The sequence below is a fragment of the Mustela putorius genome, unplaced genomic scaffold, assembly GCF_011764305.1.
Source record: "Mustela putorius furo isolate JIRA1106 unplaced genomic scaffold, ASM1176430v1.1 tig00537350_pilon_pilon_pilon, whole genome shotgun sequence".
Taxonomy (NCBI): domain Eukaryota; kingdom Metazoa; phylum Chordata; class Mammalia; order Carnivora; family Mustelidae; genus Mustela; species Mustela putorius.
In genome coordinates this window covers 2,728,227-2,743,423 of record NW_025422471.1, presented here as the reverse complement: position 1 = coordinate 2,743,423, position 15,197 = coordinate 2,728,227, and the positions used below count along the sequence as shown (strand labels likewise).

Here is a 15,197-nt window from a genome sequence, read left to right as displayed (position 1 = left end):
CTCAATCCCAGGACCTGGGATCATGATCCGAGCCAAAGGCAGAGGCTTTAACCCACTGAGCCACGCAGGTGCCCCAGGATAATGGTAACCTTAAGGAATGAAAGACTTGGTGACAAGAAAGAAGTTATTCCTGGAAGGATTTTTGGAATATTTATAATTATTGATTTCCTGAACTGGATTGTGGTTACACTGGTGTCTTCACTTTGTAAAAATGCACCAGACTATATACAAGTGATATATGCACTCTTCTGAATATATTCTATGTTTCAGTAAAATGTCTATAAAGTTGATTTCCCTTGACTCCTCATTTATTATCTATTAGGCATCCAGTAAGCTGTCCTTCTTTTGATCTGTTTTCTTCACCCATTTTTGTTATATAATTTCTACCTTATCAAATCATATTACTTTGAATTCTCTTTTGTAACCCTTATGCTCAGCTTAGTATTTGTCTTAGTTCTAGCATAAATTAATTATATTTAGAAGATATATTAGTTAAATATAAGCATTTAAACCTGTTTAGTTTAATATAGCTAATGCTCACCAACGGACATTTTATCAAAGTTTTCCCAATCATATCTTGGCTATTTATAACTTGTCTTGCTGTCAATTCTTAAGAAGTATCTCATAACAACATTTCCTGGGTTCTGCCACATCAAAACTATTTATAATTGTAAGGAAGTTTGTTGATGATACAATAATTAACTCATATTTTCTTTCCTCAGCAATCTTTTAAGTGTCTCTCTAGTTTTGTAGAGGTGAATATTGCTGTTGAGAAATCCAGTGCCAAATTTTTTTGCTTTCCTCTTTTTTTAAATGGCAAAAGAAGTATTTGTTCATGTCTAAATACAATATTTTTACTATTATATATTTCAGCATTGACTGTTTTGAGTCAGTTTCCTTAGAAACTTGATGTGCCATTTTAATATGTAAATATTTTATATTTCAGTATATATTCATTGTTTATTATTATTGCTTACTCTTTCAGTATTTATTAAATATCATTTCAGTAAAGTTTAACCTGAGATTTATTGTTGGATTGTTTTGGTTTTTTTCATTGGGAACTTCAATTATGTGTATGTTGGATCTTCTTTTCCTATCTTCTATTTTTGTCCCTTTTTTTCTAATACTTGTTTCTTATTTTCATTATATATTCTCCATTTCTCCCTCCTGCTCTCCCTCCCTCTTTCTCAGCCACAGTTGGTTTATATGTTGTCTTTTCTTCCCTGTGTGCTTTGTAATTTTGTTCACATTTCTGAATTGTTTCCTCTCAATTTCTTTCCTGAGTTTTGTTAGTTTGCATTCCATAACCACTTTTATCTAGCTATTTTCTCATTTTGTGGCCATATTTTAAAAAATTATTTTTAGCTTAAACTTACATATAGCTACATTTATATTTTTATCTGATTCACAGTAATAGTATTCTATTGAGCTTTCATTGTGTGTAGTAATGTTTAACAACTTTTTCTTTTACTATGGCTATTTGGTATGAAGGCAGAAACCTTTCCTTTTCCACTTGAATAAGTGGAAACCAGGCTATACAATATGATAAGATGAACTTTCTTAAATTAGAGACAGGTTATGATAATGGAACATAAAGCAGGGCTTCCAAGCTTCAAAACTAAAGTTATCTCCTCTGTTGACAGGCTATGATTAACTATGATTCCTATGTATGGCTCTACCTCCTGTGCCTCTCCAATTCTGGTCTACCTCAAAAGAACTTCTACTGCAAGCCATGGGCTTCTGAGATCTCTTCATATTTCTTGTTTTCTAATGTTATGCATTCAATTATAGAAGGTACACTTTGCTGGCACTTTTTGAGATCTGCTATGTCTGGAGCTCCTGGGCATTTTCCAGGCCTTTTCTTTCATTCTTTCCAGAAAGAGTCTACCTTGACTCATCTACTTAGGTTGTGCTCCCAAAACTTCCATTATAAGGTGGGGCCTTCTCCTTCTGAGCAGAAATATATTCTGAAGAGATATAGGAGGTCTGTCAATCCTGAGATCCTCTCCATATTTCATGCCAGGCTTTGTAACATCTTTGTGAATCTACAAGCTGGCTTCCAATTCTGCTTCAATTTTGGCAATACTTACATGTAATTTAAACACTGTGATTTTTTATCTATTTTATAATTACACAGAAACTATAGCATATGAGTGTGTGCGTGCATATGCACATAGGCATGTGTGTTTTATTTTCCTTATTTATTTTATTCATTTTCTTATTGTTTTGTATAGTTACAAGGAGAAGTGAGAAGACTCAGAATTAAATTTCTGGAATATTACTAACGTCTGCCTCACCTCATTCCTGGAAATATTTGCTTGGATGTTTCACATGAACTTTACATAAGGTTTGTTTAACATTATACTGATGATTTTTAATCTAAGCATTCTCTTTTTGAATTTCCTATCTCAGTTAATGGACTGTAATTAAGTTAGCTCCCTGGACTGGAAATCTGCACATAATCCTTTATATTTTGTATGAGGAACATCAAACAAATAATGTTGCCCTTATAACTAAACTAAATGTTTTTCAAAAGTATTCCATCACCTGTATGTCTAAATACCACTATTAAATTAAAAAATGGTATCTTAAGTACTTTCCTTTTTCTCTAGTTTTTCCCTCAGCTTCATCTTTTTACACTATCTTCAAAGTATACTATCTAAATTGCATAGTTGGTCACTTTAAATTCTGAGGTTTATTATTTTCAATGGCCTCCTAGTGCATAAATTCATGTTAATATGGCAAGGAAACCCTTCCATGATCAGACTCTTATAGAATACAAACCTCCCTGTCTCATTTACCATCGCGCTACTCCAGTCATAACAAACTCCTTGCCAAGATATTTCACACATTTTTGCCTCTACTTTCACTGTTCAGTTTTCCTGTTAAGACATTTCCCTGAATCTACTTGCATTATAACAAAGCACTTATCTTCCTAACTCAGTTCAAGCACCATACCTTCTATAAGCACTTCCCAATCATCCTAGATAAGAATTACCATTTCTTCCACATTTTCCAGCGTCAATCTCTCCAAGCTTCAATCAAGGCACCTTTAAGTAGCCACTATACTTATGTGTTTTTTCTCCTCCTATACTCTAAGCAACTTGAAGGCAAGGCATATATCTTATTGGTCCCTGTAATTTAGTCCGACACTGAAGAATGGATAAAAAAGCTGCTTCACTGTAGGGGTATGTCCAACTTTTGTCTCCTATCTAAATTGCAAGTTAATTGAAAGCAGAAACCACATGTCCCCAAGTTCTCAGAATTGTTTTTGCATACATTTATTTATGTTTTCTAGTCTGTTTTCCCAGGGGACAAAGTGATCCTCATGACTTAAAGTTTTATGCTAGTCTCTTGAAAAAATAATTGAAAATAATAAATGACTATTTTACTAATACGATGAAAAGAAATACTAAATATATTTCACATATTCAGAAAGTACAAATAGGGGCGCCTCGGTGGCTCAGTGGGTTAAGCCTCTGCCTTCAGCTCAAGTCATGATCTCAGGGTCCTGGGATCAAGCCCCGCATAGGACTCTCTGCTAGACAGAGAGCCTGCTTCCTCTCCTCTCTGCGCCTGCCTCTCTGCCCACTTGTGATCTCTCTGACAAATAAATAAATTTTAAAAATATTTTTTTTTAAAAAAGTACAAATAAGAGCAAATGTTGCTTTAATTTAGAAAAACTTGTGTACTGATTTTCTAAAATTTTTTAAATTGTCGTGTTCCTTTGCTAATGACACTGATGTTTTTCATAATCAAACTGGTTAATACAGAAACAAATATTTAATAAATACCTGTAACTAATGATTCAACATTAAAATCACATTTGTGTTATAATTAAGAATTTTCTATTTATGAATTTTCCAGGTGTATTGAATCAACTTAATCAAGTAGTTTTAAAGATAAGCTAAATGTTATCTATATGCTTTATGTAAATAAATTAGATAAAATAAAAAATTAAACATATACATAAATTTTGACAATGTAACAATTTTCCTATATAAGAAGTTACCACATTGTAAGTTAAATTTAATTGAACCTAAATGTGACAGTTATCAACTTTAAGCCAATAAAATTCGTTCAAACAGAGAAATAAGCAAATATATGAATTTCGATAATATAACAATTTCCTCTCTTACAGTTGCTACCTCAAAACAGAAGAGTAAATCATTTATAGCAATATTCTAAAATCTTCCTAAAATTGGCTTTCTCATGCATTAAATGAACAATGATTTTGAATAATATATACATACCGAAGGATGGTCAGGGTGCATGGTGTATTAGATAAAGCAGAAAATAAAATCGTAGAGAAGATAAAAGCAATGAACAAAGGTAATTTATAGCACTTTGTATTGCATGCCCCAGGTCTAGCATCAATAAAATCACCCTGCTCATCTGAGGTTGTTAATCCTTCTTGAATGCAAGAACAATTGTAGTATGCCTAGGAAAATGAAAATAAGAAAGGATCTTTTAAAAATATAGTCATAAAGCAATACTCCTGTTATTGCAAAATAAAATAAAATAAATAACTGCAGGGACACTAGCTAGTTTTATGAGTCAATATTCTTACATTAACTCTGCATATCAATGATAAGCCCTAGGTATTTTATGTAAGAAAATATGTGTGCATGTGTGTATAACTAGAGTTTTTTTGGATAAATTCTATTAATCTAAAAAATTTCTCCAAAGGTATTTACATTCAATTGCACAAATAACTCTTGGAGAGTTGTATAAAATGAGGACAATTAAGATAATAAATAAAGTGGATTTTTAGCTGGGACTTGAAAAATGGACATTTACCCAACTGTAAAGGTTTTGGAACCGTGAGAAAAAGATAAGACTTTTGTATGTAATGATGAGGGCTGTTATCTAGTAGGCAAAGTAGGCACAATGGCTAAGGTCCACAATACTTTAAGGGCCCAATCAGATGTTTGAGTTTTAGTGTCTCCTAAAATTAAAGGAAAAATGAATATAATAATAATAATGAAAAAATAAATGAATCCAGCTGGGATCACACTTGTCCCCATACCATGAAATTTTACACTATTTTTTTTTTTTTAAGTGAGGGAAGGGGCTTACAAAGGCAAAAGAGTCTAGAGTCGATTAAAGTCACAAAGTAGCCCCGAATGAAAATTTGGGGTTGTTGTTGTAGGGTTGAATAATCAAAGAAAATGAATAGGTAATATTTTCTAAAAAGAACAAAACAGAGCTTGGAGATACAGAGACTAGTTAGCAACTTACTAGTCTACTGAAAATATTCTAACTTTAAAAAATAACAATAAATTCACTAGAAATATGGAACTAGGTTACCAGTTAAAGAATAAGAGGAAACAAAGATGACTTGAATTTGAGTGATTCATAAAACTGTGATTCAAAATCATGTCAGATTCTTTGGCACAGTTGTTATGTGATTGTAGATCTGTTAGATAATAACTGGAAATATCCAAATATTCAAATTGTAGTTAATTTATTCCACCATATTCTTTTTAGTGCCCATGTGCCAAACACCAGTCTAGGTGCTGGGAAAACATAGTAAACAATACAAAAGAAATCCCTGCCATCACGTAGATAACTTGGATAAAACAGGTAATTTTAAAAAACCACTTTATAATGAAACACATGGTGACAAATACTTTGGAGGAAAAAATAAATCAAGGAAAAAATGTAGAGATTATAGAAGTGAATCTAGCATGATTAGGGAATGTCTCAGTGATGCAGTGATATTTGAGCAGGGATTTGAAGAAGATAAGGAAGTGAGCCTTGTGGTTATCTGAAAAAAAGTAAATTCCAGGTTAAAAAAAATTTTTTTTACTTATTTATTTGAGAGAGAGAAAAAGAATGTTTGCAAGTGGGGGGGGGGTAGAGAAGAGAAGGAGGGAGAGAATCTCAGACTCCCCACTGAGTGAGAAGCTTGACATGGGTCTGATCTCATAACCCTGAGATCATGACTTGAGCTGATTTTCTACTAGAACTTTTTATTATCTTAGCCCAGTCAGAAGCCAAGGACGCTCTCATCCTATAGTTCATTCTCCTTGAACAATGAGGAATACAGAGAACAATGAAAAGTGGACCTGAAATTTAGACAAAAGATAAATGCATAATAAATGGTTGCAGACAATAGAACCTAGGCTGACAAAGGGGAAAATGAAAATAAGAAGAAGGTTTAGTGAGCAAATGGTAGAACCACAAGACATTTGGCCCTGGAAGGGTTGAAGGACCATGGAGTCATATTCAAAGCAATATAATCAAAATGCCAAAAGTTACATTAAAATAAAATAGTAACATATATTCAATTCAAATAATTAAAAAAAAGAAGGTAGATCCAAATCCATTATATCAATAATTACAATAAATTCCAATAGAAGAAAAATTCAGTTAAAAGAGATTTAGCAGATGGGCTTCTGCATGGCTCAGTTGGTTAAGCGTCCAATTCTGATTTCAGTTCAGGTCATGCATGATCTCAGGGGGGTGAGATCAGTTATGTCATGCTCCTCACTTAGTGGGGAGTCTGAGATTCTCTCCCTCCCTCTCTGCCCCTCCCCCCACTTGCACACGCTCTTTTTCTCTATCTCAAATAAATAAGTAAATCTTAAAAAAAAAATAGATTAGCAGCATTGAAGAAAAAGCAAAACCATATTACATGCTGACTATAAGAAACACTTTAAATGTAGACACAAATAGTTGGAACATAAAATGATGAAATAAGATATACACGGAAACAGTCAGCAAGAGAAAGCTAAAGTAACTATTTAAAATATAGATGTTAATGGGCACCTGGGTGGCTGAACTGGTTAGGTATCTGCCTTTGGCTCAGGTCATGATCCCAGGGTCCTGGGATTGAGTCACCCATTGGGCTCCCTGCTCCATGAGAAGCCTGTTTCTCCTGCTGACCCTGATCTCTGTCTCTCATGAATAAATAAATAAATATATATTTTTTAATTTTAAAAATTTTAAAATAAGATACAGATGTTAAGACAAAGACAATGACCAGGGATGGAAAAAGACACTTAATAAAAATGAAAATAACTCAGTAATGAGATGTAACAATTATCAATGTGTATACATAGAATAGTCTAAAAATACATTAAGCTGAAACAGAGAAATAGACAATTGTAAAATTTTATTGGGAGATAAAATAATTGGCTTATCATTAAGAGAAGAACAAATACAAGTAAGACTCATGGATGATCCACATAATGTACCTAACAGTAGGAAAGTTAAAATAGCAATGATTAATAATTTCCAGGAAAGAGAGGGGGAAATGGATAAAATATTTTAAATGATGGAGAATTTCACCAGGGTTTTGCATCCTACAAAAACATAAATGTTAGAACTGAAAAACATGGTGAGTAAACACAGCAGAAAGCCTATTTGTAAGGGTGTGGGGTAGAATTCTAAGATGCCGCCTAAGATTCTCACCCCCATTGCATAAGCCTGCATGATTCTGAGGACTATGAATTGCTGAAATTCTCTCCCCTTAGTAAATTATGTTATGTGGTATAGATGACTATAAAAGAGAGAGGATAAACCTCACCTAACTAGGTAAGCCTTGAAAAGTACTGGGATTTTTCTGAAATTAGAGATTCAAAGCATGTGATATAGGAGTGACTATCTGTTCCAGCCTTGAAGACAAAGGGAATCATGCAGAAAAGAATAGGGGTAGCTTATAAGAGCTAAAATGGGTCTTCAGTTGACAGCTAGCAAGGAAACAAAGACCTCATTCTTTACATCCCAAAACAACAGAATGGCCAATAACCTGAATGAACTTGGAAGCAGAATCTTTCCCAGAGCCTCCAGAAAGGAGCACAGCCCAGCCAACACACAGATTTCAGTCTGTGACACTCAACAAAGAACCCGGTCATGGCGTCTGGAAATATGACCTTAGAACTGTGAAATAAACAGAATTATTTAAAGACGCTAGGCCTGTGGTAATTCATCAGGTAGCAATAGTAAATTAACTTATGGTTCCCCACTGCCCACAAAAAAGAGAAGAGAGTAAGGGAGAAACAACAGCTGAGAATTTTCCAACAGAACCACATAAATCTACTGACCAAAGATGCTCTGTGGAAACCAAGCAAAGTAAGTGTAACGAAAATCCAATCTAGGACTATCAAAGTAAAACTGCTGAGAACCAAAAACAAAAAGAAAATCCTAACAGCCACCAAGCAGTAAGAGATATATATACGACAATCACATGGCATCTTTTAAATTCCAGGGTGGCAGGACTGGGGGTGGGCTGATCACTGCCAATATAGAATTCCAGACCCAGTGAAACGGTTTTTGTTTTTTGTTTTGTTTTGTTTTTCAGAAATGAAGGTGAAATATGGTTCTTCAGGAAGAAAGAAAGTAATCTCATATGAAAACATGGAAATACAAGGAAATGAGTAAATATAAGTGTATACTGACTTTACAAAACAATAATAATAGTTCATATTATTTAAAATACATGAAGAAATACAGTAGATGATAAAAATAAAACTAAGGTGGAAAGTGAGTAAATGAAGTTAAAATATTCTAAGGATGTGCCAATGGAAGGAGATTTTAAAGCCTGGCTTCTTAAAATTCTTAATGTATTGGGCAAGATTAATATTCCCCTTCATAGATAATTAGAATGAGGCTCCTGTTATAATAGAGCAATCTTTGGGAAAAGCACCATGATCCTGATATTTAAAATAACTGAAAAAATATTTTCAATGGCGGGAATTCCATTAACATCATTTATATACAAAATTACTTTTTATATATACTATTTCTTTTATTTAATTGTCATTTAATAACATTTAATAAAATTAAATTATTTAATGAGATTATTAAATATTTGTTTAATAAAATTATTTATAATTTATAAGATTTATATTGGTATCAATTATTTCCCATTTGAAATTAAAGCATATTTTAACTATTCATCAGTTCCATCCATATCAAATTGCATTAATCATTTAACATCTATTAATCATTCTATCCATATCAATTTGTATTAATCAAATTCTATAAATAGCTTTGGCTATTTTCCACTTCCCTTCAGAGCCATTAATTCTATCAAGGCTAATTCCGGATAATTTTTAACAGCTTTAATATTTGTCCAAAATATTTTATTCTTCTTGCAATTTTCCTCAGTATCAAATGTTACCACACAGATTGAGTGACAATTTTGTGGATTACTTCTATCACTGCTACTCATTGAGTTAATTACTCCTAGACAAATGCAAGAAGATTATAAACACTTTTATGAAAAAGAAAAAAATCCCTAAGGATTCCCTAAAAGAGAATCCCCCAAGAAAAGAAAGAAGGAAATCTATGGTGGCTGTTTTAGCTCTTGAATATCACATGGGTTCAAAACACAGAGGTCAAACAATTAGGCTTTATACTGTAGTGAAAACATGAGCATTTAAAAAGGTCGTTTGTTTTTTTCAAACTGAAATGGAGGAGAAGAAGTTGGAAGGAATATAAAGTAAGATTCTCCCTAAGTTAATAAGTTGCTGAAGAGAGGTAATGGACATATAGGAGTTCAGCATGCTTTTTTATTTTCTCTTACACTTAACGTTTTCCATAGTAATATATTTTAAAGACTTAAAGTATCATTTAAAACATATACTGTAACATTTAAGAAGAGATATTTTTAAAGTGTATGTAACCTTTTTTATATTGATATTCATTAAAAACAATTGAAGATATAGTATTAAGTCATACACTGGTGAAAACCTGACTATGAGGAACCGGAGTTGGTCAGGTATGCTAATATGCTATTTTTAAAAAGTGACCTGTATATAACAGGAAAAAACACATTTTTATGTAGGTGTATAAATAACAAAAGACATTATTTAAAAAAAAAAAAGACATTATTGCTTTCTATGGGGGTAGTATAATGCCCATTGGTCACAATAAATAAAGATCTCTCTTGCTCTCTCCCCCTCACAAAGACCAGCCAGAGGGAGAAGCATAATAAAAAATAATTACCTTGCCATCATTTAATGTTTTAAATAGTGTACAGCCTGCATAGCAAGGAGAAAAATATCCAATATTATCTCTTCCACAGATAGCAGAATAAAATGAAGATGAGCATTTACAGTGAGAATTACAAGGAGCTGTCAGGTTTCCCAACTGTCCTGTTCTGTAAAATAAAAGAGATTTAATGTAATTATACCACAGTATTATACTTATTAATGTAAATATCAGGATATCAATGAAATCCATAAACATGATTATTTAAATTAATTTCTTTTTATCAAGTTTATTGAAGCATACTCAATATATACAATAAAGTTTACAACCTGAATTTTTTTAATATATGTATACACTTGTGAAATCATCACAATCATGTTAACAAACAATCATCACCTCCAAAATTTCCTTGTGCCCCTTTGTAAATACCTCTGTCCCCTGGCATCTGCTGATGTATCTTCTGCTGTTATTCATTAATTTGAATTTTATAGAATTTTATGAAATGGAATCATACAGTATGTACACTGTCTTTGTCTGCCTTCTTTCATGCAGTTATTCTTTATATGGTCTTTGTATAATGATATGTCTCCATGTCTCCTGGGTAAATACTAAGGGGTAGGATCATATAACTTTTTGAGAAACCATCACTTTTCCAATTTGGTTGTGCTATTTTATATTTCCATTAGCAGTGTATAAGAGTTTTAGCTGTTTTCTACATTCCTCACCAACACTTAGTATAATTAGTCTTTTTTTTTAAGATTTTTTTTAATGTATTCATTTGAAAGAGAAAGAGACTGAGAGAACAAGTGGGGTGAGGGGCAGAAGGAACCTTCTGAGCAGGGAGCCCAATGTGGGGCTCGATCCCAGGACCCCAGGATCAAGACCTGAGCTAAAGGCAGATGCCTAACCAACTGAGCCACCCGGGTGCCCCCAGTCTTTTTAATTTTAGACATTCTAACAAAAATATAGTAGATTCATACTGTGGCTTTTAATATTCCTTTCCCTCAACGCTAGTGATGTTGGCCATCTTTCATATAATTATTTCTCATCTATATATATTTGGTTAAATGTCTGTTTAAACCTTTTGCCCATTTGTATTTTCTCTTCTTATTATTAAGCATTGAAATGTCTTTATATATTCTGGAAACAAGTCCTTCATCAGATATCTGATTTTCAAATATCTTCTCACCCTTAACAGGGTCTTTCAAAGAACAGAAATATTTTATTTTGATGTAGACCAATTAATCAATGTATTTCTTTATGGATCATATATTTGGTGCCTATCTAAGAAAACTTTGCTGAGCCCCAGTTTACAAGATATTCTCCTATATTCTTGGTATTTTATATTTTATAGTCACATCTACAATCCATTTTAACTATTTTATGTGCTGCATGATAGGGACCAAATTTCATTTGTCTACATATAGATATCTCTTTGTTCCATCATCATTTGTTAAAATGACTATATGTTCTCCACTAAATTGCCCATGTATCTAGGGCGCCTGGGTGTCTCAGTGGGTTAAGCCTCTGCCTTCGGCTCAGATCATGATCCCAGGGTCCTGGGATCGAGCCCCACATTGGGCATTCTACTGGGCAGAAGCCTTCTTCCCCCATACCCCCTGACAGCCTCTCTGCCTACTTTTGATCTCAGTCTGTCAAATTAAGAAAAAAAATATTGCCCATGCATCCTATCAAAAATAAATTATCCATTTACATGTGGGCCTATTTCTAGATTCTCTGTTCTTTACACTGATATATCTGTCTATATTTACACCAATACTATTTTCTTCATTACATTAGCTAATAACTCTTGAAATCAAATAGTGTTTTTCCTCCACTTTTCATCAGAATCTTTTTTTATTTTTCTAGGTCCTTTGTATATTGTATGAATTTAAGTTATTGTAAGGTATCTGAAAGAGAAAGCCTGTTGGGATTATTTTTTTTTAATTTTTTATTTTTTATAAACATATATTTTTATCCCCCAGGGTACAGGTCTGTGAATCACCAGGTTTACACACTTCACAGCACTCACCATAGCACATACCCTCCCCAATGTCCATAACCCCACCCCCTTCTCCCAACCCCCCTCCCCCCAGCAACCCTCAGTTTGTTTGGTGAGATTAAGAGTCACTTATGTTTTGTCTCCCTCCCAATCCCATCTTGTTTCATTGATTCTTCTCCTACACCCTTAACCCCCCATGTTGCATCTCCACTTCCTCATATCAGGGAGATCATATGATAGTTGTCTTTCTCTGTTTGACTTATTTCGCTAAGCATGATATGCTCTAGTTCCATCCACATCATCGCAAATGGCAAGATTTCATTTCTTTTGATGGCTGCATATATTCCATTGTGTATATATACCACATCTTCTTTATCCATTCATCTGTTCATGGACATCTAGGTTCTTTCCATAGTTTGGCAATTGCGGACATTGCTGCTATAAACATTTGGGTGCACGTGCCCCTTTGGATCACTACGTTTGTATCTTTAGGGTAAATACCCAGTATTGCAATTGCGGGATCATAGGGTAGTTCTATTTTCAACATTTTGAGGAACCTCCATGCTGTTTTCCAGAAGGGTTGCACCAGCTTGCATTCCCATCAACAGTGTAGGAGGGGTCCCCTTTCTCCACATCCTCGCCAGCATTTGTCATTTCCTGACTTGTTAATTTTAGCCATTCTGACTGGTGTGAGGTGATATCTCATTGTGGTTTTGATTTGTATTTCCCTGATGCCGAGTGATATGGAGCACTTTTTCATGTGTCTGTTGGCCATCTGGATGTCTTCTTTGCAGAAATGTCTGTTCATGTCTTCTGCCCATTTCTTGATTGGATTATTTGTTCTTTGGGTGTTGAATTTGCTAAGTTTGCTAAGTTCTTTATAGATTTTGGACACTAGCCCTTTTTCTGATATGTTGCTTGCAAATATCTTCTCCCATTCTGTCAGTTGTCTTTTGGTTTTGTTAACTGTTTCCTTTGCTGTGCAAAAGCTTTTGATCTTGATAAAATCCCAATAGTTCATTTTTGCCCTTGTTTTCCTTGCCTTTGGTGATGTTCCTAGGAAGATGTTGCTGTGGCTGAAGAAAAAGAGGTTGCTGCCTGTGTTCTCCTCAAGGATTTTGATGGATTCCTTTCTCACATTGAGGTCCTTCATCCACTTTGAGTCTATTTTTGTGTGTGGTGTAAGGAAATCAATGCACAGAAATCAGTTGCATTTCTTTACACCAACAAAAGACAGAAGAAAGAGAAATAAAGGAGTCAATCCCATTTACAATTGCACCCAAAACCATAAGATACCTAGGAATAAACCTATCCAAAGAGGCAAGGAATCTATACTCAGAAAACTATAAAGTACTCATGAAAGAAATTCAGGAAGACACAAAGAAATGGAAAAATGTTCCATGCTCCTGGATTGGAAGAATAAATATTGTGAAAATATCTATGCTACCTAAAGCAATCTACACATTTAATGCAATTCCTATCAAAGTACCTGTTGGGATTTTGATTGTCATCACACTGAATACAGACATCAGCTTGGGGAGGATTAACTTCTTAGCATATTGAGTCTTCACACCCATGAACATGGGATATCTATTTAAAAATTTAGGTCTTTAATTTAGTACAGGAATATTTTGTAGTAATTATGAATAGGGCTTTCACATCTTATATTTGACCTTAAGTATTTCTTCTTTTTGATACTAATTCTAATGGCATTTTTGTGTATTATCAATTTCCAGTTGTTTGTAGGTAGTATATAAAAACACCATAGTTTCTTGTATAATGATCTTTTCTTCTATAGTATTTCTTTTTTCTTAATACTGTTAACGGTGTTATTTTTTACACTAATTTCTGCTTATTTGTAGGTTGTATGTAGAAAAACTGTAAGTTCTTACATGTTGATCTTGTGTCCTGCAAACTTGCCAAAGTCATTTTTTTTAAGATTTTTATTTGACAAAAAGATAGCAAGTCAGAGAGAGCACAAGCAGGGGGAATAGCAGAGCAAGAAGGAGAAGCAGGCTCCCTGTTAAGCAGGGAGCCAGTTGCTGGGCTGGATCCCAGAACCCTGGAATCATGACCCAAGCTTAAGGCAGATGCTTAACCCACTGAGCCACCCAGGTGCCCCTAAACTCGTTTTTTAAATTATAGTAGGTTCTGAATCTTCATATACAAAAGCAATTTTGTCACCTTCAAATAAACACAATTTTACTTCTATTTTTCTTATCAGGATGCCTTTTCTTTCCTTTTCGTACAGTATTGCAATGGTTAGAACATCCACAATAATGTTAATATAGAAGTACTGGAAGTAGATATTATTATACTCCTGGTTATTCAATGTTTCATCATTGTCTTAGTCTGCTCAGATTCCTGGAACAAATACTATAGATTGGGTAGTTTAAACAACAAACATTTATTCCCCACAGTATCTGGTGTGGGCTCTCTTCCCAGATTACAGACCATCACCTTCTCAATGTATCCTCACATGGCAAATTGAGGGAAGTCTTTGGTTTATTCCCCTTCTTATAAGGACATTAACTTCCATCATCAGGGGGAGGGTGGTCTACCCTCAGGACCTTATCTAAACCTAATATCTCCTTAAGGCTCCACCTCCTAACACAATCACATTGGAGATTAAGGCTTCAACATATGAATTTAGTGGGAGAGTAAACACATTCATTCCACAATAATCACTAAGTAGAGTGTTAACTTTATGTTTTTACACTTCCCTTCCATTCCTAGTTTCCTAGTTTATAAGGAATAAATGTTGCACTTCATTGTGGAGCTTTTTGACACTATTGTGATTATGGGTTTTTTCATTTTTAGTTTATTAATATGTGGATTATATCAATTGGCTTTCAACTATTAAAGCCACCTTACATTCCTTTGATAAATCTTGCTTAATCATAGTTTATTTTCCTTTTACTATACTATTGGGTTCAATTTGCCAGAATTTTTTTAATAGTTTTTGAATCTATGTTCATGAGAGAAATAGGTCTATAGTTCTCTTTTCTTACAATGTCTTTTGTCCAGTTTTGAAATAAAGGTAATGCAAGTTTTATAGAATATGTTGGAAAGTATACACTCCTTTTCAATTTTCTGAAAGAATCTGTGTAACATCAGATATTGTTTAAATATTTGGTTTAGTTCTCCAGCAAAACCATTTGGGCTTGGAATTTTCTTTGTCAGAAAGTAATTTAAGTACAAATCTGATTTACTTACTAGACACATAGTTTTTTTCTTTTATATGAGTATGTGT

General features: G+C 33.7%; 1 protein-coding gene across 2 annotated transcripts in view; it reads right to left on the bottom strand.

Annotated features, from left to right (window-relative positions):
* SLCO6A1 (solute carrier organic anion transporter family member 6A1) overlaps positions 1–15,197 on the bottom strand; it is a 90,803-nt gene that overhangs the window by 12,523 nt on the left and 63,083 nt on the right. For both annotated transcript variants that reach the window (XM_013044166.2, XM_045074480.1), the window contains exons 9-10: positions 9,958–10,111; positions 4,254–4,441 (exon numbers count right to left, since the gene is read on the bottom strand). In XM_013044166.2, coding sequence (XP_012899620.1) covers positions 4,254–4,441; positions 9,958–10,111 — 342 coding nt within the window. The remainder of the gene's footprint in view (positions 1–4,253; positions 4,442–9,957; positions 10,112–15,197) is intronic.